Below are 25,634 nucleotides of genomic sequence, written 5' to 3' on the forward strand. Positions count from 1 at the left end.
CCGCTGCTCCCGTTAGGGGTTGCCACAGCGGATCAACCGTCTCCATTTCGCTCTATCCTCCACATCTTCCATTGACACTCCAACCACCCGCATGTCCGCCCTCACCGCATCCATGAACCTCTTCTTTGGCCTTCCTCTTCTCCTCCTGCCTGGCGGCTCCATCTTCAGCATCCTTCTCCCGATATACTCTGCTTCCCTCCTGTGCACATGTCCAAACCATCTCAATCTCACCTCTCTCACTTTGTCTCCAAACCGTCCAACCTGCGCAGTCCCTCTAATATACTCATTCCTTATCCTGTCCATCCTCGTCACTCCCAACGAGAATCGCAGCATCTTTAACTCTGCCACCTCCAGCTCCGCTTACTGTCTTTTTGTCAGCGCCACCGCCTCCAAACCATACAACATAGCTGGTCTCACTACCGTCTTATATACTTTCCCCTGAACTCTTGCAGCTACCCTTCTGTCACAAATCACTCCTGCAACTCTTCTCCACCCACTCCTTCCTGCCTGCACCCTCTTTTTCACTTCTCTCCCACACTCTCCATTACTTTGGACAGTTGATCCCAAGTATTTAATCCCATCCACCTTCCCCACCTCAACTCCTTGCAATCGCACCATACCACCACCCTCCCTCTCATTTACGCACATGTACTCCGTCTTACTCCTACTGACTATCATTCCCCTTCTCTCCAGTGCGTACCTCCACCTCTCGAGGCTCGCCTCAGCCTGCTCCCTACTCTCCCTACAGATCATGATGTCATCCGCGAACTTCATAGTCCATGGAGACTCCAGTCTGATCTCGTCCGTCAACCTGTCCATCACCATTGCAAACAGGCAAGGGCTCAGAGTCAATCCTTGGTGCAATCCCACTTTTACCTTAAACCGGTCCATCATTCCTACCGCACACCCCACCGCTGTCACACTGTCCTCGTACATATCCTGCACGATCCTCACATACTTCTCCACCACTCCCGACATCCTCATACAATACCACAACTCCTCTCTTGGCACCCTATCATAAGCTTTCTCTAAATCCACAAACACACAATGTAACTCCTTCTGGCCTTCCGTATACTTCTCCATCAACATTCTCAAAGCAAACATAGCATCAGTGGTACTCTTTCCTGGCATAAACCCATATTGCTGCTCACAAATCGTCACCTCTCTTCTCAACCTCGCTTCCACTACTCTTTCCCACAACTTCATGGTGTGGCTTAACAACTTTATCCCTCTGTAATTTCCACAGCTCTGCACATCACCCTTGTTCTTGAACATCGGAACCAGTACACTTAATCTCCACTCCTCCGGCATCCTCTCACTTTCCAAGACTTTATTAAACAATCTGGTTAACAACCCCACTGCCATCTCTCCTAAACACTTCCATGCCTCCACTGGTATATCATCTGGGCCAACCGCCTTTCCACTTTTCATCTTCTTCATAACAGTCCTCACTTCATCCTTACTGATCCACCCCACTTCCTGATTCACAATCTCCACCTCTTCCAACCTTCTCTCTCTCATTTTCTTCATTCATCAGCTCCTCAAAGTACTCCATCCACCTTCTCAACACACTCTCCTCGCTCGTCAGCACATTCCCATTTACGTCCTTTATCACCCGAACCTGTAGCACATCCTTCCCAGCTCCGTCCCTCTGTCTTGCCAATCGGTATAAATCCTTTTCTCCTTCTTTTGTATCCAACTTCTCATACAGCTCGTCATATGCCTTTTCCTTGGCCTTTGCCACCTCTCTTTTTGCCTTTCGCCACCACTCCTTGTACTCCTGCCGACTTTCTTCATCTCTCTGACTATCCCACTTCCTTTTCGCCAACCCCTTCTTCCTTATACTTTCCTGGACTACCTGGTTCCACCACCAAGTCTGCTTATCTTCCTTCCTCTGTCCAGATGTCACACCAAGTACCTTCCTAGCTATCTCCCTCACTACTTCTGCTGTCGTTGCCCAATCATCCCACCTATCTTTACCACCATCCAACACCTGTCTCGCCTCCTCCCTAAATTCCATGCAACAGTCTTCCTCCTTCAGCTTCCACCATCTGGTCCTTGGTTCAGCCCTCACTCTCTTCCTCAACATCACCTCCAAAATCATCTTACAGACCACCAATCGATGCTGTCGAGCTGCACTCTCCCCTGCCACCACCTTCCAGTCTCTAATCTCTTTCAGGTTGCATCTCCTGCTTAAGATGTAATCCACCTGTGTGCACTTTCCTCCCCTCTTGTACGTCACCCTGTGTTCCTCCTTCTTCTTGAAATACGTATTTATCACTGCCATTTCCATTCTTTTTGCAAACTCTACCACCATTTGCCCTTCCACATTTCTCTTGTTGAGACCATACCTACCCATCACCTCCTCATCCTCTTTATTCCCTTCCCCAACATGCCCATTGAAATGTGCTCCAATCACTACTCTTTCATCCTTGGATACACTCTCCACCACTTCATCTTACTCACTCCAGAAATCTTGTTTATACTCCATCTCACACCCCATATACGGGCCATATGCACTGATGACATTCATCATCACTCCTTCAATTTCCAACTTCACACTCATCACTCGGTCCGACACTCTCCTCACCTCCAATACCCTCTTGACATAATCTTCCTTCAGGATGACCCCGACACCATTTCTCCTCCCATCCACACCGTGGTAGAACAGTTTGAAACCACCTCCAATGCTCCTAGCCTTACTCCCCATCCACTTGGTCTCTTGTACACACAGTATGTCCACCTTTCTTCTCTCCATCATATCAGCCAACTTTCGCCCTTTGCCAGTCATCGTCCCAACATTCAGAGTTCTAACTCTCACCTCCACACTTCTACCCTTCCCCCTCTCCCACTGTATCCGGACTCGACTTCCCCGTCTCCTTCTCCTCCTTCGCCCAGCAGTAGCACAATTTCCACTGGTACCCTGCTGACCACCGGTACCGGTGGCGGTCGTTGGTGACCCGGACCTCAACCGATCCGGTATGGAAATTCGTTTTGTTGTCCGCATAATGATTTGGCATAGGTTTTTATGCCGGATGCCCTTCCTGACGCAACCCTGGTCGCCTCTTTCGACACACAGGGTTAAGAGGGATTGAACAGAGTGTGGGAGTTTATTCCAAAGGTGGGGAAAAAAGAGGAATGAAAGAGTGAAGGTGAGCAGTGATTCGTGATTTTGGTAGTTTTATCAGAAGGGGGTTGTTGGCAGACCTTGAGCACAGTGTGGAAATATGGGGACATATCGCAGACAGGGTTGGGGGGGGGGGTTGGGGGGGGCAAGACCAGAGAGGAGACAGTAGAAGACAGAAAGACCACCGACCTGCCTGCGGTGAGAGAGTGAGAGGCCCAAAGACTCAGCCTCACCGCGGGAGATACCAATGATCCTAAATGCCTTGGTTTCCATAGCGTGAAGCCGAGATGGTGAGAGGCAGGAGCACCAGCTCATGGGGGAGAGCAGTACTCCATCAGGCTGCCGACAAAAGCTTTGTATGTGGTCAGGAGCTCAGGTGGGCCGAGGAAGGACTTTGCACGACGGAAGTTATGACATTGGGCGAAAAGATCGAGTTGTTGGATCGGTTGGCTCGAGGAGAAAATGCGGCATCTGTACAGGCCGCCATTACCAATTACGGGGTCAATGATTGTCGGTAGAACCTTCCTCATTCCAAAACATTCATTTTCCTTCAAGCCTCATTTCCAAACCTTCATTTTCCAACCCTGCCCTCGAACCTCATTGCCAAAGCTTTCCTTTCCAACACCCGGATTTGAACCCCCGTTCTCAAACACATTCTCATACGCAGCTCACGAAACAAATCGACGCGAAGGAATTTATGATGGAGCAGATTTTTAACACTGACGAGACGGGATTATTCTGAAAAACAATGCCATCTCGTACTTTGCTCTCCAAGTCGGGAAGATCGTAATTCAAGGTAAGTACTGTAAGGTGATTAATTGAGGATCGTGTTACCCTTCTCCATCGTGGGTTGTGGCAATGCTGTAGGCTCCGACGTCGGAAAGCTAATGCTGCTTTTCCTTTCGCTGAATTGGCTTCCCTGCTCACACCTTCCCCGCTCACCCTTCCCTGCTCACCTGGCTCACCCCCATATACTGTCGGACCCTGCTATTCACCGGGGAGTCGTTCCTGAAAAATGCAACGAATATCGGGAATTGTTTTTATGTATTTATTTATTTTTAACATGGTCTCGGCTCATGGAAGAGCGATTACACAGAACAAATCGGACAGAACATAACAAAGGGAACAGCAGGCGAAACAGGAAACAACAGCAGCAGGGTGGAGGAAGAAAGTAGTCGGAAATGGACAAACAAGGGATCCAGGTAATGATGAGGGATAAGAGAGAACACAAAAGGGTGGACATTATGGATACATAAGCAAAATTGTGTTTGACCAGTTTGTGATTTTTGTCAAGGTCTGAAGAGAGGGAAGAGGCTGCTGCCTGTCTGTCAGAAGGATGAGAGATGTCATGGCAGAGAGTGGAGTCATCAGCAAAGAGATAAATAAGATTTTCCAGTCAGTGAGATCATTGATGAAGATAAGGAATAACAATAATAATAACAATTCCTTTGTTTTCTCCAGCTTTGACAGGGAGAGGAGATGAAAGGATTCTGTTGAAAGCCACACGTTGACTATGAGAGGGGAGGAATTCAGGAATCCAAGAGTGGAGTTGGCCTTGGATTCCATAGGCAGACGGTTTGGAGAGCAGAGCAGCATGACAGACTATCAAAAGCTCGAGATATGTCCGGAGAGACGGCCCTGATCTCATGCCTGATATTGAGGGCCTCCATCCATTGGTGGGAGAGTAGAAACAGCATGTCCAAGGTAGAGTCACCTGGTCTGAATCAGAATTGATGATCTGAGATGAGGCTGTTGGAGAAAAGGAATGATTCTATGTCAACTACAATGATCGATTCCATGACCATGTTGATGATTTGAAGTACACTAAGCTAATTGGTCCGTAGTTAAGGGGATCTGTTTTTGCACCTTTTCTATGTAATGCTGTGATTTTGCCTGATTTCCTATTTCCCAGGAAGATATGAGACCAGTCTTGAAGTGTAAAAAAAAAAAAATAAATAAAAAAAAAACCACGAATACGTGAAGCGTGAATGTTGAAGCAGGTCACACTTTATGTCCTGCGAATACATGGGGTCCATGAATAGCGAATCCATGAATAGTGGGGTCTGACAATATATATAATGTTTGTAGGGTGGGGAGTTAATTGTGTAAGACTGGGAGATCACCTCCTGAACCTTCAGTGGCATTCACTTGATCTTTGATCCACACACTCAACAACCTCTCCGTTTTTTTCATTGAGAGGATTTATCCTAGGAACTTGAGACACATTTGCACTTCGAGGTGTGGAAGCTTTCACACAAGTGCAAATATTATCCCCATTTGAATGAATGGTGTGTACGGTGGAGTCGTTCACATGATGCTCATGGCCGACCGATGCAACACTATTCCTGGCACGCAACTTGTCTAAAATCACGATTTTCTTTGCTGAAGTCATAACCTTTCGGGATTTATTCACTCCACTACTACTTGGAGAGGCTTGACGTTTCGGTGCCACGCTGTATTTAAGGGTACAGGATGCATCTAAATATCAATGATTTAAAGAAATCTCCTGGGCACAAGCTCACTTGACCAAGGTGCTGTGCAATCTGAAAGTAGCATGGGAGGGAGAAGTCACAGCACCACAAACCTGTGCATTATTGAATTTCACGCGCGTTCGGGAAACAAGCGTCACATTTATTCCCATGTGTATAAACAAATCCGCATTGTGAAGACCTGCGTTGGATGAGGGTTTACTGCATTTGGGAATGTTTGTCCAAGTGACAATGAAAAATACAATGTCATCCACCCATTTCTAACAGTATGTAATTGTGTGTTTGTGTATTTGTCTGTCCACCTTCATAAGGACTATTTGAGAAGGGATTTAAAGGCCAATCTTTTAACACGACTGTGCGTTCTCTATGGTCTATTTTGCAGGATTAAAAAACTCGAACAAATTTTTCCATAAAAGAGTAATTATGCCTCTTCCATTAGAATTGTAGACGGTGACTTGCAAACCGAGCTTCAAGGGTGGTGTACAGAAGCGTTTCCAAAAAAAAATAAAAAACTATAAATACAAAGCATAGGGAGGTGAAATTCGCTGCACGTGATGTGTAACGCCCGCAGAGTAAAACGAGTGTCCATTTACATCCGTAATATGTTTAATAAATAAAGAAGACAAAATCACACCTTACGCTAGGCCAAGGCTTCAGACTTTGGCATGTTCAAGAGGCTGTATGGTCAAAACAAAATGTCCCAGAGGATAAAGAAAATAGGGTCACATTTGTACGTGTGGTGTTTTAAAATATTGCTTCTTGCTAAGAAACATCGTTGAGTATCTTTGAACATTTCGAATAAAATAATTCCAACCCCTCATTTTTGATGGGCGAGTTTGTACATAAAACATGCATCTTGAAAGTCCCTGGAAAACAACATTTTTGTCTTGGAAAACTGTAAATTTGGTCTTCCATGGCTGTGTAAACTATAAAAGTCCATACTTGAAGAAACGTGCATGATTTTTTTTAATTTTCCTTACGATTTGAAAAAATTAGCATTTCAGGCTTGATCACGTGGTCTGTCTGTTCCTTTTGTACAGATTATTTTTGAAGGCTCTGAACTTTTTCGTTGAGTATCCTTGAACATTTCGAATAAAATAATTCCAACCCCTCATTTTTGATGGGCGAGTTTGTACATAAAACATGCATCTTGAAAGTCCCTGGAAAACAACATTTTTGTCTTGGAAAACTGTAAATTTGGTCTTCCATGGCTGTGTAAACCATAAAAGTCCATACTTGAAGAAACGTGCATGATTTTTTTTAATTTTCCTTACGATTTGAAAAAATTAGCATTTCAGGCTTGATCACGTGGTCTGTCTGTTCCTTTTGTACAGATTAATTATTTTTGAAGGCTCTGAACTTTTTGCAACTTTTTAGGTGCAACTTTTTCACTCGGTCGTGCCACTCCTACGATCTGAATCCTCCGAGATTTCTGAGGCTTTGGTGATGGGTTTAGGCCGCACCAATCCATCGGCCTTCCGGTAATTGTTTTTTCAACTTTCATTTATTATATTTGCACTAAGTTTTTCTCAAACCACATTAATTGTAAGGAATGTGAGGAAAGCAAATCAAACGGTATGCGGCTTATTTTAAATTTGCAGTTGAAAGATATTTGAAAGAAAGATTGCAGTTGAAAAGATAGATAAAGTATTAAGTTAGCAAAGTAAGTAAATGTATGCGTGTAGTTAATCAGATAGTAAATAGAGGAATGTGAAAATGAATTGAACCAGTGAGTTTATTTTTACACATGGTTAGGTTCAGGGAAAACAATTCTATATTATGGGCTGAATGCTCTCCTCAATGTTGTTATTGTAATCCTGCAATTTATCTTTATTTTTAATTTTTTTGAGGAGTGGGATGCAGCTGTCATGGATATTTGATGGTGGCTCATAAGTGCATATTCACAATATTATTTGTGGATAGAGTATCTCTTTGTCATGTATCAGGGACCTGATGGAAGAACTGCACCCAATAATCAAGGAATCGCTGGATAAGAAACAAGAGGTGAGCACAATTAAAGCATCATCTGACTTTGTGATATCTCGATGCAGCTGTGTTATATTATGGCTGTGTGTGTTGAGTGCAGAAGGAAACACCGTTTACATTGGTTTCCCTTTCGGTTTTAATAGCTGGTTGTTAGCCTTGTATTTACATTTGAAATGGATGTCTGACGAATCATCCTCAACTGGAAATTACCGCAGTGTTGCACCTGATGATGCACGACATTCTAATTCATGTCATTCTTCCTTCAAATGGGGCTCCTCTTGGAACATAACTTGCAGCACCACTACTTGAGGAACATTTGCGTGGATGTGAAAATGTAGAATAGGTGGTGAGGGTGCAAAACATTCCCTGATACCTCACACGAGGGAATTGCCCAGTGCCGAGATGAAATGGATCTGCTCCCAGGATGGAAATATTGCAGGTCATGATGAAATGTGCTATTTAGCACCAAGAGGCTGAAATTTATACCACTGAGCAAAGGAGACAAGTGGAGGAAGATTTTTGTTTCAATTGCCATTGACAGTAACCTATGGAATTGTACAGACCGACATCAGACACGTGTTTCTGCCTAAGGGCTCTCTTAGGACTAAATACATAATGACACACAGTTTCTATTGAAGTATGAAGTTCTGACTCCTCCATTGTTAATAAAAAATAAAAAAAAATTCGGACCTATACAGATGAGCCCAAAAGCCAACTTTACAAATGAACTCTTATTTTGAAGAAGACTCTGTTTCAGGTTTGGAGGTTAATTGTTTGGAGTTTGAGGTCGTTTTGGGTTGCACTCACCTGTTGGCTTTGTTTGATTTTTTTTTTCCGAGAGGCTTAAAAAAAAAAAACCGCGTTGGGTTCTACAAAGTGTCCACATCGTGCAGTAGTTATTTATTTTGAGTTATAAAAATAATATCATGTTTCAACTCTTTCCTGTGGCCTATTGCTGCATTTTCTCCAACACACGGAACATTGTACTTTTGCAGAATGTCCGCAAGCGAAAGCGGCGAGACCTGATGCGTATTCAACTCATTCGCTTGTTTGAGCTGCTTGCAGATGGGGGAGTCATCAGTCATCGGTAAGCCAGCTCTCGCAGCTTTCGAACGTGGTGACATTTTGCCACACATCTTCTCTGCTCATTATGAGTGGTTATTTCCTCCTAAGCTTTGTTCGTCGTTTAGGTTTTAGCAAAATGAGCATGAAAAACTGAATCACATCTAATGAAAACCAAGGATGGAAGCTAGCCGTTTGAGTTAGGTTTGAACAAAAAGGTTTTTCTCAAGCTTTAATGATGCAAATATTTGTCTTGCATAACACAAACAACCTGACCTGAAAGTGAAAAGATTCTGAAGTTGTTTTTAAAACGAATAGCGGCACTCAGCAGAGCACATACCTCCGCCAGGCTGAAAAGTTTACGTTTTGTATCCCACTGATAGGCTGGATTTGGATCCAGACATCAAACGAAAATCGAATCGTCTTGTTCTCATCACCAAACCAACTCATCCACCAAGTTTTATCATAATCCATCCACAACGTTTTGAAATATTAGGTACAAGGTCTGTCATTACAGAATAACTACCATAACCAGAACAAAGTTATAAAAAGCACAGAATTTCAATAAAACCTCTGTCGACAAAATGAGTATTTTCGAGGCACTTCAAGGATTTTCAACAAAAAATTTTTTTCCAAAAAAAAATTCTTCTGCTTAAATTATGCTAATAGATGGTCATCTTAGATTATGTAAATGGCCGTTATAAAAGGCTGTGACAGAGTGGTGACCTGCACCTGCCCAGGATTGGTCCTTAGCTGTAGAAACTGCTTCAACAGAACCGATGTTCTGAAATCAAGAGAAACTGAAAAAGGATAGCCCTTTTCCTTCCTGGATCTTATCAACTTAGAGCTGGATCAATGTTAATCTTGCCTAAAAATCTGTAACTGCAGTGTTTTACCCTTAGGGAGTGTGTGTTAAAGGCAATAGTTGTTACCCCATACCTGCGAAACAAAAAGCAGGGTTAAGCACCAGTTAATTTTTGGATGGATTCGGAGGAGACTTTGTGAACAGGTTGTGGGTGTATGATGAGGAAGAATCGATTCGATTATGGTGAAGATCGTGATCCGAATCCGGATCCGAGAATTTTTCCAAGTGATTCTTCACCATTGTGTGATGGGGCTAAAAACGACATATAACACAATATCTCAAAAAGTTATGGACTGATTCGGACGGAACTTGGTGGACAGCTTGGGCTTTCGACGAGGCCGAAATAATTAGATTTCGGTGAAGATCCAAATCTGGATACGAGAATTTTTTGAGTGATTCTCCACCATTGAGAGATCGGGCCAAAAACGATATCTGTCATGATATTTCAAAAAGTTGTGGATGAATTATGACAAAATTAGGTGGGTTCGTTGGGCAAGTGACAAGAACAAGCTGATTAGATTTTGGTTCAGGTTCGGATGCAGATCATCCGGCCTCTCAGTGAGATACAAAATGTAAACTGTTCAGCCTGGCGTAGGTACACGCTCCACCATGTGACGTTCTAGTTTCCCGTGCTTTAATTTTATCATTATCTCAGGAAGAGAACATTCTCTTCATATCGATTATGATGTTTCATAACTCAAAATTATTGAGCTTTTCAGAGATCAAGTTTAAAAATATTTTCACAGTGGAGCAAGATTGATAAATCAATCCTGACTTTGTCGTAACTCCCAGAAAAAAACACCAACTTTGTAGATTTTTAAGATATTTAACTCTTTTTTTTTTCCCCTTCGCATCCCCCTTTGAATTGCAATGGGTCTCTTGTGACCGCATAATACTGGTTGGGTTGTGTAGGAGCAGGTTTGAGCAGGAGTCACAAGAACTTCACTTCATCCTTCTTGAGTACTTGGACCAAATGCGGCAGCTGCTGGAAGCCGAACGTGAACGTGACTCGGACCTTTTTCTTGAGGCTCGACTGCAGATCAGTGCGCTTGTGTCAAACCTCATCACCCACCTGCCTGGTAGAACATTCTGCTGGAACTACATTTGTACTTTTATCTGTACAGTGAAATAGAACAGATGGAATCCTCCCTGAACCCTCATGTGAAATTTTTGTTTTAATACGTGTACATGTATCATGAAGTTAACACCAAATCTTGTTTATATAATTTTCATTCATTAGCTAATTTCACACTTGTGAATATGAATGGGCCATTTCAGCCAATGAGCAACCTAAGACTGAAGAAGTTGGCATGTCGTCACATGCTTAATTTTATTTCGTGATGCAGTATATTTGCTTCTCAAGGTAAAATTTCAATATTTCATTAGTAGTATATTTATCCCAACTTGACTCATTTCATTTTGATAGTGTTATTATAACGTCGCTTTTCTAAACTGTCTCTATAGGGTTTTTAGGGAATCTTGTAATTTTTCCCAACCTTTTTTTTTTTCTTTTTCTTTGGCTCACCTCAATAACATCAAGGTGGTTAACTACCTTCCCCCCTCCCTCCACGGCGTTTATCTTAACCTCTTAAATGAAGGTGAATCTAAAACTAAAACTGAATCTCTTGTGTGAGACGCTAAAAATGCCGTACATTCACCAATCAATAACTTCATCGATGTAAAATTCAGGAAGCCTGCACCTTGAGAGACAGTTAAAATAATGTTTACCTTTTTGCATACAAAGTCTAGGCTCATGGAACAACAAAGTGATATGAGAGGTTGAGGAGTGATGAGGTGTGGGTTGGGGAGGTGAGGAACTGGGGCGGGACAAAGGGCTAAAAAGAGCGGAGAGAGGAAGACCTAATGAGAGACGGTAGAAAACAGAGGCCACAGGCCCTCTGCTTCTGCTTCTTTGCTGGAGATGGTAATGATGTTGAGGACGTTGGATCCCACAACACTCATAAGAGATGTGTGTGAAGTGGGGGCACCGGCCTATACCGGAGAGCAATACTTCATTGACCTACAAACAGGCATTTTGTAAATTGTGAGAAAGTCAGATTTACCAAGAAATGACTTGGCAGGATGGAGGAATTTTGTTTATGATGTGAGCATCGACACATTATGCAGAAAATCGAAGAAGTTTTTGCACAGAAGGCGTCTTTAATGTAGCACGATATTCACTTGCCTCATGATGTTGCGAATCCAGAGTCGTATCCCATTGGTCATGTTTATTTGTTTCATAATGTCCTTGCACTACATGTCACATAAGTTCAGGCTTTTTTGTGTGCAGACAAAGATAGATAATACACTAATGTCCATTTTTCCCTGCTTTGCATTCTCCCCTTTGCAGTGGCCGAGCGCGATGCATTCTTTCCACAGCAGGGGCTGCGGCACAGTCTGTTTCACCTGCTAAGTCAGTGGGCCGGGCCTTTCAGCCTGTTGCTGCGGCCCTCAGAGTGTACCGTCGAAGGCACCGTCATCACACGCCATAACTTTGTTGCACTGAAGGTGCTCACACAATTGGTCATGCTGTGTGGGAGGGCATAAAAAGGCTCAATACAGTGCTGTTTGTGTTCGCTCTGCATGCAGAGATTACAATGAATGGTTATCTCAAAGTTTTTGTTTATTTGTTGCACTTTTCTCTGATGTTATTACTCTATATTTGTGGAATATATTAATATTTTGTGCTTTACAATCCCGAGGATCCCACACACTGCATCAAAATTGCTTTTTAGTGATTGCATTAAGATGTAACTTTATTCGGTTATCATTTCGATGTTTTCTTTTTCGACCATTGCACTGCATCCTGATGATTCCAAGTTGACTCTGATTGTGCCATAGGCTATGACAGCTGTGCTTTGCTGCGGCCCTTTGTACGACGGCACTGGTATTTCCATGGATGACTACTTTTACAGCTGGCTGGACCGCATAATTAACTGTCCAATACCACAGGTTGGTCCCTTCACAGAGAAAGGGCACAACTTAATGATGATCCACAATAATACACAACATGCCGATGCAAGCATGCTCACATTGTCTGTACGGAATCTCACGACTTCCGCTTTCAAATTTCTCTTTCTAACTTCATTTGATGTTAACATCACTGGCCTTGATTTAATTACGTTTTTATACTATTATTGTACCAAAAACATAACTTGTTTTGTTCTTGATTCGACTGTGGTTTATTGGTTTAATACTGTAATTCCTAATTGTGATGTAATTAACCTGTGATAAGTCCTACTGAACCCATAGGATCATGTACTTTGGTCACCAGGTTCACCACCTCGGTATCGAGACTGCTGCATTGCTGCTTGAACTGAACCCCACGGTGCGATCACTTCTTCGTTGGGCTCTGTTTCAATGTTATGCTGGTCCCTCTGCCATTGCGTCTGGCTGCTTCACTGCTATCGCCAGCACCTTTTGCAACAGGCAGGTTTCTTGTGTATTTCACCCTTTTTAAATTTTTTTCAAATGATAACTTTTATGCCTTTTTGTATTGAGCACAAGTGAAGGTTCTATTCGTGTTGATTTCTGTATTGTTTACTCCACAAGTTTAATGCCATTATGTTTCGTGTTTTATAGAGAATGGCTTGCTGGTATGCCTGTCATGCTCAGCCTTATCTTATTTAAAGCGACCGACCCATCCCGGGAAATTCAAGAGCTGGCCATGCAACTTCTGCAGGTGAACAGTCTGTCGGTGAACTTCCACGAGTTTGTCCACTTTTGCTCTTCCTTAGCTCTTCCTGAGGTTTTCTGCAGTGTCCGAGTCTCCCAAGTACTACTCCTTTTTTTACCCTGTTGATTCCACTTTCCACTTAACTTATTGTGGTCAACTTGTCATTTTTTGTCTCCCAATCCCCTCTGCTACATCTGTCTGTTTGTGTGAGTGTGTGTGTGTGTGTGTGTGTGTGTGTGTGTGTGTGTGTGTGTGTGTGTGTGTGTGTGTGTGTGTGTGTGTGTGTGTGTGTGTGTGTGTGTCACACATTCTTGTGTGCCTGTCCCATGCTGCTGAAATGAAAGCATTAGTTTGCCATGAATTTTGCATTTTACACCTCATCCCTTCATACCTGCAGATGCTTGCCCCACGGTTCTTTTATTACGCGAGCAGAAGTAGCACCATGGATCGTCTCCTGGCACCTACCTCTCCACTACCTCCACTCTTCACCACAACAGCCTACTCTCTGTCAGAAGAACTGTCACAAACCTATCCTGAGCTCACACTTCCACTCTTTTCTGGTGGGTCAAGTCGGTATGAATGCCAGTTTTATCCACCGATTCCTACTACCATACTTCTTGTTACAATTTTCTGACTTTTTATTTTCTTTATCATCGATGAATTTGTGGATTGTTTATTGTAAGTGGTTGCATTCATGTTTTGTTTATAACGTGATTCCTTTATTGCTTCAAACGTTTTTGTGACTGGAGGTGTCGTCTACTATTTTTATACGATTCTCTCACTTCTCCATTTCACCCGGTAGAGATCAGCCAGCGCTTCACTTCGACCAGTACGCGTGGGCGCAGGGCGCTGCTGTCTCTCCTCCAGCCTTGGCTCGCAAACATCCAGCTGTTGGACTGGACTGCGCAAGCTCAGGATTTCGAAAGATCTGAGAAGCGGGAACTCAGTTCATGTGCAGAAGTTTCTGGAAAGCGTTGGCTCAGGGGTTCAGGCTGGGGATCAGAGCAGGCTTCTGAACTCATTCTCAACAATTTGATGTACATCACAGCACAGGTGTGCTTCTATAGTGAAGCATTACTTTTGGAATAATCCACTGTCTTTATTCTGTGTTTTTATTTAATTTTTTTTCTTGTAACTGAAACTTGGAAAATTCAAGTTTCATATTTGTGGCCTGATATTTGCTGTCCAAGTTGTCAACGATCTCGGATCTCAAAATTTCATTTTATAGCACCACATTCAAGGCTTATGATGCTCTGCAGGTGATACAATATGAAGTACAAAAAAAAAACTACCAAAATATAAAACGGCGCTTTGAAATTAGTTAAGTTGACCTTGTTGTTTTAGATAACCGTAAAAATTAAAACAAGTTCCAATGCTTGGAAACTCACGAGTGAAATTAAATCACTGCTGAACAATGCATTATTGACGTTTCCAAGATGGTGTCTCCTCTCATGGGCTGGCTCCCCTTCCTCACATCTGGCTTTGGCTAGTCGTTGTGGAAACCAAATCCTTCAAGATTATTGGAATCTCCCACGATTAAGCTGAGTCTGGGCTTATCACTTCGCCATCACAGACAGGTCGGTGGTCTCTGTCTTCTACCACCACCTTTCTGTGCTTTCTCCCCCCTACCCCTCCAGGTAACTATAGGGCTCACAGGGTCCACCATCAACCCCCTTCTGCTGAAACTCCCTAAATCCAGCGTCACTGCTCACCTCCACTCATTTGTTCCTCTTTTTTTCTTACCTCTGGAACCAAATTATACATCCTCTTCAATCTCATTCTTCCCTCCAGGTCTTCAAGACAGATGTTTCCACCATCTCAGATCGTCCCCAATCCAAAACTCCACCCCATGATCTTTTCTACCCTCGCTAACTCCACCCCAATCCCTCCTCCTTCCAAATTTTCACTCTTCCCTCCTTTGAGGTTCCTTCTGTATCCAACTTGTCCAGCCCATGCATCCCTTCCTGCCCCCCCCCTTTCCTCTCCCCACACCCTTTGTTTGTCCAAGTCTCCCTCTATCTTGGACTTCAACTGTTGGTGTTTCCCCCCTCTCTACTGTTACATTTGCGTGCGTCTGTCCTGTTCCTTTTGCATCCTGTTATGTCCTGATCCATTCAGTGTACACTATTACTAGCTTTTCAACGAGTGTCGACTATGTATACAAAAAAAAATTGCGTCGTGCTGGGGGACTGCGTGATGTGTTGAACTGCCTGGTGAACAAAAATGTGAAACCAGCGGATGAGCTGCTAGTTCAGTGATGCATGTTTCTCTTCCAGAAGTGTTTGGTGCAAAAGGTTTCAAAATAGACATGAATCGATATATAACTATGGATGATGAAAATGCTCATATACCAGCACTTGGTCACTCCTGCAAACGTTACCAAGTGTGTGGAACATTGATTTTTTTTTTTTAAACAATCATCCCATCAATTTCCAGGATACCGTAGCAGAAATGTATATGAGAGATGCAGTTGTGGAAACCATGATTCACTCGTATCCTAATAGAATAAGGACAACGTGAGCTCCAAAAGCACTCTTCTTTGTAAAAAGAAAAAGTTAGTTGGGGTGGGAAGTGCTTAACCATAATCACTGTCGACCAGATTTGTGGCCATGTGATTTCTGTCTCAGGACCATGCAATGAACATATCGGTGGCATCAAATGTCCGTGATGAGGATGTGAAAGCTTTTATCCTGAAATAGCCAAACACGTTTATCCATAATCCTTTTCTCATAAAGGTTTTTGTACATCTGGTTTTAAAATGTCACATGATACTGGTGAGACAAATGCTGAATTTCTTTAAAAATAGGATGTTTCATGAACTACACTTTTCCTTAAAATTTAAGTTCAATTATCCAAACTTTTGGGCATCAACATCAGCCATGGTCTTTCTTGGGCAAGCCATATATCCAAGTTGGCCTCCAAAGGAAACTGGACGTCTGACATTGTGCAAAGTCTTTCCTTTGCAAATAGGAACTTTTATAAATTTACAAGGTCTTCACCCTCAGCTCGATTGAGTACTGCTTCCCCTTTTGGACTGATGCCCGACCCCATACTTTACATTCATACATGCCATGGAAACCAAGGCCCTCAAGATCATTGCAATCTCTGAGTCTCGGCTTCTTACTCTCCTATCACAGACAAATCGATCGCGTCTGACGTCTACCCCCTCCTTGATGATCTTGCATCTTTCCTTGCTCTGTCCTCCCAGGCTTCCACAGGGTGCACTCGCTCTGTGAGTAGCCCACTTCGAATGAAACTCCCAAAATCCCATTCCCAAAAAAAACTCCCAAAATCCCAAAATGTTCAATCCCATTCTTCAATCTCGGGCTTCAATATGATTGCTTTACACCACTTCAGGTTCCCCCCCAGGGATGGTTATGAGATTGCAACCCCCATTCATACCCATAATCTTTTTGACTTTCATTCGTCCTCCCCAACCCCACCAATTCCTTCGCAGGTTATTATGTACCCCCACCTCCCTGCTCACCCCCTTTTTCGTTTTTAGTTCCATTTCTGTTTCATTTCCACTTTTCCCTTCATCTTCGTGCTCTCTTTGCATTTGTATCCAGCTTGTGAACCTCCCTTCCCCTAAATCCCATTCTTAACCATGCCGATTCTTCCATCAAGTGTCCCTCTACCCTGCTGTTGGTGTGTCCCCCCCCCCCCCCCCTTTGCCACTATGTTCTCCTTTTTCTGTGACCTTCTCATCCGTTCTCTGTTCTAGCTCTTTCATGAGTGTCAAATTATGATGAAATTTTTTTTGTCAAACACAAAAGAATGTTAACTTTCGTTGGAACACAAAGTACACAGTGGGATTTTTAACATCCACAAACTAATGCCAGCAGACAGGACACCTGTTCAACGAGCTTCCAAAGGATGACACACATTGATGTCTCTCCCTGTCTGTGGCCCTCCACTCTTTGATGATAGAAGGAAAACCATGGGTAACCTTCCCAGGTCAGATTGCGGTAGTGTGTGTCGGGGTGGTGCTGTGGTGTCGTCCACTAGACGGTGGTCTCATTGGGTTAACCTGAGGAGGTCCCATCGTGTGGGTGCCTGGAATGTCCTATCCCCAAGAGAGGATGTTCACCTGTCTCTGTTATAATCTGAGCTCAAGCATTTGAATATCGGTATTGCAACACTCTCTGAGGTTCAGAGACCGGATCGTGGTGAGATCATGGCGGGAGGTTACATCTAATAGTGGTCTGGTCGTTCTTCTGATGGTTACCATGCCCAAGGAGTTGCTGTAGCTGTGTACAACAAGCTGAATCCAATGATAATTGAGGTAACACGGGCCAACAAGCGCAGAGAGACTGAGGATTCATCACTCCTTGGGTGTCGTTTCCCTGGTCTCTGTATATACTCCGACTGAGGCGAGTGATCTCACCGTGAAGGATGCATTCTATGCCATGCTCGAGTCTGTAGTTGATCAGTGCCTCAGGCGAGATACTCTTCTAGTCTTGGGAGATTTCAATGCATTGACTGGAACAGATAGGGATGATTATGAGACATGTGTTGGTTCCGATGGGTCTGGAACTGTGAACCTGAATAGCACCAAGTTCCTTGACTTTGCAAGAAGTCATGGACTTAAGATGGCTGGTGAACGGTTTCAGCACCCACAAGCTCATCGCTGGACTTGGTATTCCAACTCTGGTGGTGTGGCAAAGGAGATTGACCCTGTGCTTATTGATGGTCGCCGGAGGAGGATCCAGAACTTCAGGGTCTACCGGAGTGCTCAGTTCCTCAATACCGACCACAGGCTTGTGATAGCAACTCTGAAGTTGCAGCTTAAATCCAGGAGAATGGTACCTTCCCAGTTTCAGCCTGGGTATTGGAACCTCAATGTTGAGAGGGTAGCTGAGGAGTTTGCGAAAAGGCTGAGTGGGGATTTGGGGGGTTTTGGTGCTTTGGGGAATCCTGAAGAGTTGTGAAGTGCCTTCAAGACCACCATCCCTGATGTTGCTGGCCGATGCTTTGGAACTCACCGGAGGGCGAAGAAGAATTTTTTTCTCTCAAGGGACACTGGATACTATTGAGCAGAGTCGTAGGGCCAGGCTTAATGGCAGAGCTGAGCTGTTCAGGGACTTGAGGCATAAAACTGTACGTGCACTGAGGGTGGACAAGGAGGCCGATGTGCGAGGAATCTGTGAGGGGGTGGAGCATCACCTGTGGTCAAGTGATTCTCATCCTGCTTACAGGGGAATTTGCGCATTGCGTTCCCCAAAGCCCGTCCCTGAGTGCACTGCAGTTAGAGCGGAGGGTGCTGGGCTCTTGACAGAGGAGTCTGAAGTGAAGGCCCGCTGGGCCGGTTACTTTGAGTGGCTGTACTATGCTCATCCACCAGCTGTTGAGTTTGATGTCGGGGGTGATACGATTCCAATTGCTGACCCTCCAATCAACTGTGATCCACCTTCATTTGTGGAAACACAGGCTGTGGTCAACCGGTTGAAATGGGGTAAAGCTATTGGGATATGTGGCATCCATGCTGAACTTCTCAAGGCTGGTGAAAATGCTGCACTCATGTCATTGCATGCAGTTCTGTGCTCCGCCTGGAACACAAGCGTCATCTCAACTGACTGGCAGAGGGGCCTTGTTGTCCCTCTCCAGAAAAGGAAAGGTGATCGCCAGGACTGCAATAACTACCGAGGGGTGACGCTCCTCTTGGTGCCAGGCAAGGTCTTTGTTCAGATAATTCTTGATAGGGCTCGCCACAGTCTGCTTGAGCACCAGCGCCCAGAGCAGTCAGGCTTTGCACCAAAGAGGTCAACGCTTGACTGTATTCTTTCCCTTCGGGTCCTCACTGAACGCAGACGAGAGTTTCGGCAGGGGCTGCATGCAGCCTATGTTGATCTCTGCAAAGCGTTCGATTCGGTGAATTGGGATACCCTCTGGAGGATTCTTGGTCTTTGTGGGGTGCCCCCAAAACCGGTCAATCTGACGTCGGAACTCTACTCTGGTGCTGAGATTGATGTGAGATGTGGTGATCCCATATCTGACTTATTTCCAGTTGTTACTGGAGTTATTCGGGGTGCGTACTGGCCCCCACACTTTTCAGCACTTGTATGGACTGTATTCTGGGGAGGATGTCAGAGAGATCTCGCTGTGGTGCATCGTTTGGGAATGGCAAAATCTCTGACCTTGATTTTGCAGATGATGCAGTCCTCTTTGTGGGGACTCGGATATCCTTTTGGGGACCCTCGAGGTGCTGAATAAGGAGTCGGAGCCAATGGGATTACGGGTTTCCTGGGTCAAAATTAAGAGCGAAGCTTTCAATGACATCTTGGATGCTGCTATCTTGAATGTACTTGTTTTGGTGAGGATATTAGAGGTCACGTAGAAATTCACTTACCATGGCTGTGATATTCATGTCTTGCTGGCTGTGAGCCAGAGGTCAACAGACATCTGGGGTGTCATGGACCAGGGATTTGAGATGGAGACTTCATTCCTTTGGTAACAGGTCTCTTCAGAGAATCCTTGGTCATCACTGGTCGGACTTTACTTCCAATGAGAAGTTTCTGAGAGAGACTCAAATGAGATTTATTACCTGCATAGTCTGTGAGGGTCAGCTATGGCTGTATGGACATGTGGATCGTTTTCCTGATGCTGATCCTGCTGGCCAGATTCTCTCAGCGAGGGAGCCTCATGAGTGGAGGAGGCCAAGCAAGGGGCCGATCACGTGCCTCGTGGTTGCAGAAAGTTGATCGGCATTTCAAGGAAATGGGGATGGGCCAGGGATCTGCCTGGGGGATGTCCAGACGGAGGCCTTTGGAGTACCAGTGGAAAGTGGACGCAGTGATGCGCTGCTCTGGCGCATGCTCCCATACCTGACCTAATCTGACCTGTCTGTGAAACACCAGGATGACTGTAGCTGGGTCGAGATTTGAACCCTGGTAGACAACTCAGAGGTGAGTTTGCACACCTATAGGCCATCCTACTAGTCCAAAGTTAACCTTGATCCATCTTTATACACAATGTATTTATTTAACCATATCATGACATTCGACCTTGAGGTAGCAGTTGCATTTTTTTTTTCTCTGCTGTTACTTGCTTTGTGTCATTGATGCAGAACCATGTCATTTCACATTGCAGTACGTCTCTGAAGCGGTGAGCTCTGATTTTGAGAGTGCTTGGACATCACTTGCTGGAAGCTGGCCTGACAATCTACCAGTCATCCTCCACTTTCTCACAAAACTGTGTGGAGTGCAAAGCGAACCTTCGCTGATGGCATCTGTAAGTTCCATATTTTGATATTTGTGGCAATATTTCAATCTTGATTGGAAGGTTTTTATGTACAGTACAAGTTTTTTAAATTTTAATTGCAACTTGCTGGAGTACCTGGTTTTCTCTGAGAAAAATGTCATCTCTGAGAAAAATGGCTACAACATACACAAACATCTCTTATTATAGATTTGCAAATACCACCTGTCGCTTCACTGATGGGAACATTGAGATGGGGGGGGGGAGAAGAGGGGTGGGGTGATAGAGGTGAGGAGATAGAGGGGAAAAGAGAGAGGAGGGAGGGGGGAGAGAGGAGGGAGGGGGAGAGAGGAGGGAGGGGGAGAGAGGGAGAGAGAGGAGGGCGAGGGAAAAAGAGAGGAGGTAGGAGGGAAGAGAGGAGGTAGGGGGAAAGAGGAAGGAGGGGGAAAGAGAGGAGGGATGGGGGAGCAAGGAAGGAGGAAGAGTGAGGAAAGTGGGAGGGAAGGAAGGCAGTGAGAGGAAGGAAAGGCAGACGTGTGGTGGAGCGTATATTACGATTCATACTATCTCGTCAAAATGATTCTGCAAAGAATAACAGTGAAGTTGGAATTCAAATAATGTCTGAAATCCATTTTATATCGGTCATACTATAAATGCCACCCAGAGACAAACACCGCTCCGACACGTCCAGAGATAAACTTCCGTCCAAACATAAACCCCACCCAGACACAAATCCCATCCGGACATAAACACCGCCCAGACACGTCCGAGGCAAACTCCCATTCGGACACGTCCATCGACAAACTCCCATCCAGACACATACGGTGACAAACTCCCACCTGGACACGTCTGGAGACAAACCCTGCCCGGACATAACCGCCGTCCAGACACGTATGGAGATACGTGTTTGGAGATAAACTTCCATCCAGACATAAACACTGCTCGCACACATCTGGAAACAAACTGCTGTCAAGACATAAACACTGCCTGGACATGTCCAGAGACACACATCCGGAGAGAAATCCCTCCGAGACATATCCACTGTCCGGACGCGTATGGAGATATGCACCGGGGGGGGGGGGGAGGAGAGAGAGAGAGAGAGAGAGAGAGAGAGAGAGAGAGAGAGAGATAGAGAGAGATAGAGAGAGATAGAGAGAGATAGAGAGAGATAGAGAGAGATAGAGAGAGATAGAGAGAGATAGAGAGAGATAGAGAGAGATAGAGAGAGATAGAGAGAGAGATAGAGAGAGATAGAGAGAGATAGAGAGAGATAGAGAGAGATAGAGAGAGATAGAGAGAGATAGAGAGAGATAGAGAGATATAGAGAGATATAGAGAGATATAGAGATATAGATAGATATTGTTGTGGTTACCAGATTCGCAAACCACCATTCAGGTCCCTTAGGTGAGGTATCTCGGTAAGTGCATGTGTAGTTAGGCCCAAACCCGTTGTCTAGTGGGAATACATGTCATTTATACGTGCTGCGACTCTTCAGGATAGCCGTTTTTCTTTTACTATCTTTATTTTGGACCAACCGCCATGATCACAACCACAACAACCACCAACCACAACGCCGCTTCACCACAACCGCCACGACCTTTACCGTCACAACTCGCCACCATCGCATCACCGTCATCTCGCGCCACTCATGGGCACCGATGCTGGACTCGTGTAGGGCGCACGTTGAACAGCGTGTACAAAATCACGGATTTTCTGCTTCAAAAACGGATCAAAAACGACACACGCCCACTTTTTGCCGTCCAATCGGTGAGCGAGGGGCGATTTGGCCCCGCCTCCAGAACGATCGATATATGCAAATTTGTGGATCAAAAAGCCTTCACGCCCACTTTTTCTCGGGCCAATGGGGAGCGAGGTGAAAGGTCAAAGGGAGGGGGTCAAAGGCGAAGTTACGGGGGGGATAAAAGGACGGTGTTCGTCAGTCAGAAGAGAGTCAGCAGAACGGGAACGAGAGAGTCAGCAGAACGGGAACGAGAGAGTCAGCAGAACGGGAACGAGAGAGTCAGCAGAACGGGGTCGGAGAGTCAAGAAGAGGAGAGTCGGAAGCAGAGGGTCAAGACTTCGCGGGCGGTGGAGCTGCTCGTCGTGTGCGTTGGAGTCGGAACGGAGGGGACGGAGCTGTGGAAAGGCGGCGACACCAGACGAGGGGGTGCTCGCGTCGTGCAGGAAGCTGCACCCGAGGGAGGCCGACAGCGCGACCTGGCCGAGGTGGAGACGCTCGTCGCACATAATAAAGATCCTCTATACCCCGAGCATCAGCAACCCCCTCCTGTTTCCCCCCGCGCTGAGATAGTGCGACCAAGGGGGCCCCGTTCCCACCCCCTGCCAGGCACTGTCCACGAGGCCCGCGGAGAGAGGCGCCATCGCCGCTCCGCGTCTCATCACCAGACGGGTAGGCCCGACCCGGTCTCGGCCCCAGGCCTACCTCATTCTTGGGGGATTTCTTTTCCTTGGTTTTGGGTATGTGTTGTCGGCGCCGTCTGTGAAGTTGAATTGTATAAGTGTTGCCGTGTGCTCGGTAGTCGGTATTAGCTCTGCACTGTGTTTTCACTTTTATGTTTGCTTTTTGTGTAAATGGAATTGTGTTTTCTTTTTTGTGTGCATTTGGTGGAATTGTATTTGTGTGCTTCCCGTGTGCCGAGAATAAATGTGCTTTATTGTTGAACTGTTTCCCGCTTCGCTTCGTCATTTCCTCCATTGAATCCCCATCTTGCTTCACGTAAAGGGTTGGTAGTGGGCTGAATACGCCCGATAATTAATCGAACCGTCGAGGTCGACGATAACACCGCTCGGTTATTCTGATAGTACGGAACGGGTCGCTTAAGTGGCCCGTGTCCGAAGTCGACCTGCGGCGAGGTGCGATCGCCCGGTCTACCCTCCGCGTGGGTACTTAGGTAGTTCGAATTTGGCGAGCAACCCTATCCCACGCGGGGGCTGATTGGCTCGATTGCGGTGAGACCGAAAGGTCCACCCGTGACTGGTTCCCGGCGTTAGTCCGAGAGGGTCACGACTGGATTGTCCGTCCGGTGGGCGACGTGCCGCGATTCGAGTTACGTGGCCGTCGCACGCCGGCGGGCGCGAAGACCGCAACAATATATATATATATATATATATATATATATATATATATATATATATATATATATGTGTGTATATATATGTGTGTATATATATATATATATATAGAGAGAGAGAGAGAGAGAGAGAGAGAGAGAGAGAGAGAGAGAGAGAGAGAGAGAGAGAGAGAGAGTGAGAGAGAGAGTGAGTGAGTGAGAGAGAGAGTGAGTGAGTGAGTGAGTGAGTGAGTGAGTGAGTGAGTGAGTGAGTGAGTGAGTGAGTGAGTGAGTGAGTGAGTGAGTGAGTGAGTGAGTGAGTGAGTGAGTGAGTGAGTGAGAGAGAGAGAGAGAGAGAGAGAGAGAGAGAGAGAGAGAGAGAGAAATATATATGTATATATATATATATATATATATATATATATATATATATATATATGTATATATATATATATGTATATGTATATATATATATATATACATATACATATATATATATATACATATATATATATATATATGTATATGTATATATATATATACACACTGATGAGCCAAAACATTATGACCACTGACAGGTGAAGTGAATAACATTGATTATGTGATTAAAATGGCACCAGCCAAGGGGTGTGATATATTAGGCTGCAAGTGAACAGTCAGTTCTTGAAGTTGATGTGTTGGATGCAGGAGAAATTGTCAGGAGTAAAGACCTGAGCGACTTTGACAAGGGCCAAATTGTTATGGCCAGACGACTGGATCAGACAACCTCTGAAATGGCAAGCCTTTTGGGGTGCTCCCGGTCAGCAGTGGTGAGTACTCACCGGCAACAGGGTGTTGGGCGCCCAAGGCTCATCAATGCGCGAGGGCAACGAAGGCTATCCCATCTGGTCCGCACCGACAGAAGGTCGACTGTAGCACAAGTCACAGATAATTTTAATGGTGGTCATGGGAGGAATGTGTCACAACTGACAGTGCATCGCACCCTGCTGCGTATGGGGCTGTGTTGCTGCAGACCGGTCAGAGTGCACATGACAACCTCTGTCCAACCCAAAAGCACCTACAATGGGCACGAGAGCATCGGAACTGGACCTTGGAGGAGTGGAAGAAGGTCACCTGGTCCGATGAGTCCCGTTTTATTTTAGATCACGTGGATGGCCGTGTATGTGTGCGCCGTTTACCTGGGAAGTGGTGGCACCAGGATGCACTGTGGGAAGACGACAAGCCGGTGGAGTGAGTGTGATGCTCTGGGCAATGTTCTGCTGGGAAACCCTGGGTCCGGCCATTCATGTGGACGTCAATTTGACATGTCACCACCGAAATGTCATTGCAGACCAGGTACACCCCTTCATGGCAATGGTATTCCCTGATGGCAGTGGCTTCTTTCAACAGGATAATGCACCCTGCCACACTGCACACATTGTTCGGGAATGGTTTGAGGAACATGTTGAAGTGTTCACAGTGTTACCCTGGCCTGCAAATTCTCCAGATCTCAATCCGATTGAGCATCTGCGGGATGTGCTGGACCGACAAGTCTGATCCACGGCGGCTCTACCTCGCAACTTACAGGACTTGGAGGATCTGCTGTTAATGTTTTAGTTCCAGATACCACAGGACAACTTCAGGGGTTTCGTAGAGTAAAATTCCTCGGTGGATCGGTGCTGTTTTGGTGGCACACGGAGGACCAACAGCATCTAAGGCAGGTGGTCATCATGTTTTGGCTCATCAGTGTGTGTGTGTGTGTGTGTGTGTGTGTGTGTGTGTGTGTGTGTGTGTGTGTGTGTGTGTGTGTGTGTGTGTGTGTGTGTGTGTGTGTGTGTGTGTGTGTGTGTATGTATATATATATATATATATATATATATATATATATATATATATATATATATATATATATATATATATATATATGAATATGTATATATCTTCTTCTTCTTTCGGCTGCTCCCGTGAGGGGTCGCCACAGCAGATCATCCGAATGATCCGCATCGTGATTTGGCACATGTTTTACGCCGGATGCCCTTCCTGACGCAACCCTGGTCGTCTCTTACAACACAGGGATATGGTACACCTATTTTAACCGGGGTATACACCCGCCCAGTACACTGGTACTCACTTTGCCGACCTCGGAAGGATGACAGGCTGAGTCAAACCCCTGGTGTATTAA

General features: G+C 45.1%; 1 protein-coding gene across 8 annotated transcripts in view; it reads left to right on the forward strand.

Moving 5' to 3' along the window:
• Positions 1–25,634, forward strand: part of LOC147008993 (protein furry homolog-like) — a 395,449-nt gene that overhangs the window by 198,060 nt on the left and 171,755 nt on the right. For all 8 annotated transcript variants that reach the window (XM_085864332.1, XM_085864334.1, XM_085864327.1 and 5 more), the window contains 11 exons: positions 6,994–7,097; positions 7,563–7,620; positions 8,598–8,689; positions 10,442–10,608; positions 11,880–12,037; positions 12,371–12,481; positions 12,804–12,958; positions 13,112–13,205; positions 13,597–13,765; positions 14,008–14,258; positions 20,295–20,435. In XM_085864332.1, the coding sequence (XP_085720458.1) occupies positions 6,994–7,097; positions 7,563–7,620; positions 8,598–8,689; positions 10,442–10,608; positions 11,880–12,037; positions 12,371–12,481; positions 12,804–12,958; positions 13,112–13,205; positions 13,597–13,765; positions 14,008–14,258; positions 20,295–20,435 (1,500 nt within the window). The remainder of the gene's footprint in view (positions 1–6,993; positions 7,098–7,562; positions 7,621–8,597; positions 8,690–10,441; positions 10,609–11,879; positions 12,038–12,370; positions 12,482–12,803; positions 12,959–13,111; positions 13,206–13,596; positions 13,766–14,007; positions 14,259–20,294; positions 20,436–25,634) is intronic.

This window comes from Eptatretus burgeri, chromosome 18, assembly GCF_056783735.1.
Source record: "Eptatretus burgeri isolate ZD-2024b chromosome 18, Ebu_testis_v1, whole genome shotgun sequence".
NCBI lineage: Eukaryota > Metazoa > Chordata > Myxini > Myxiniformes > Myxinidae > Eptatretus > Eptatretus burgeri.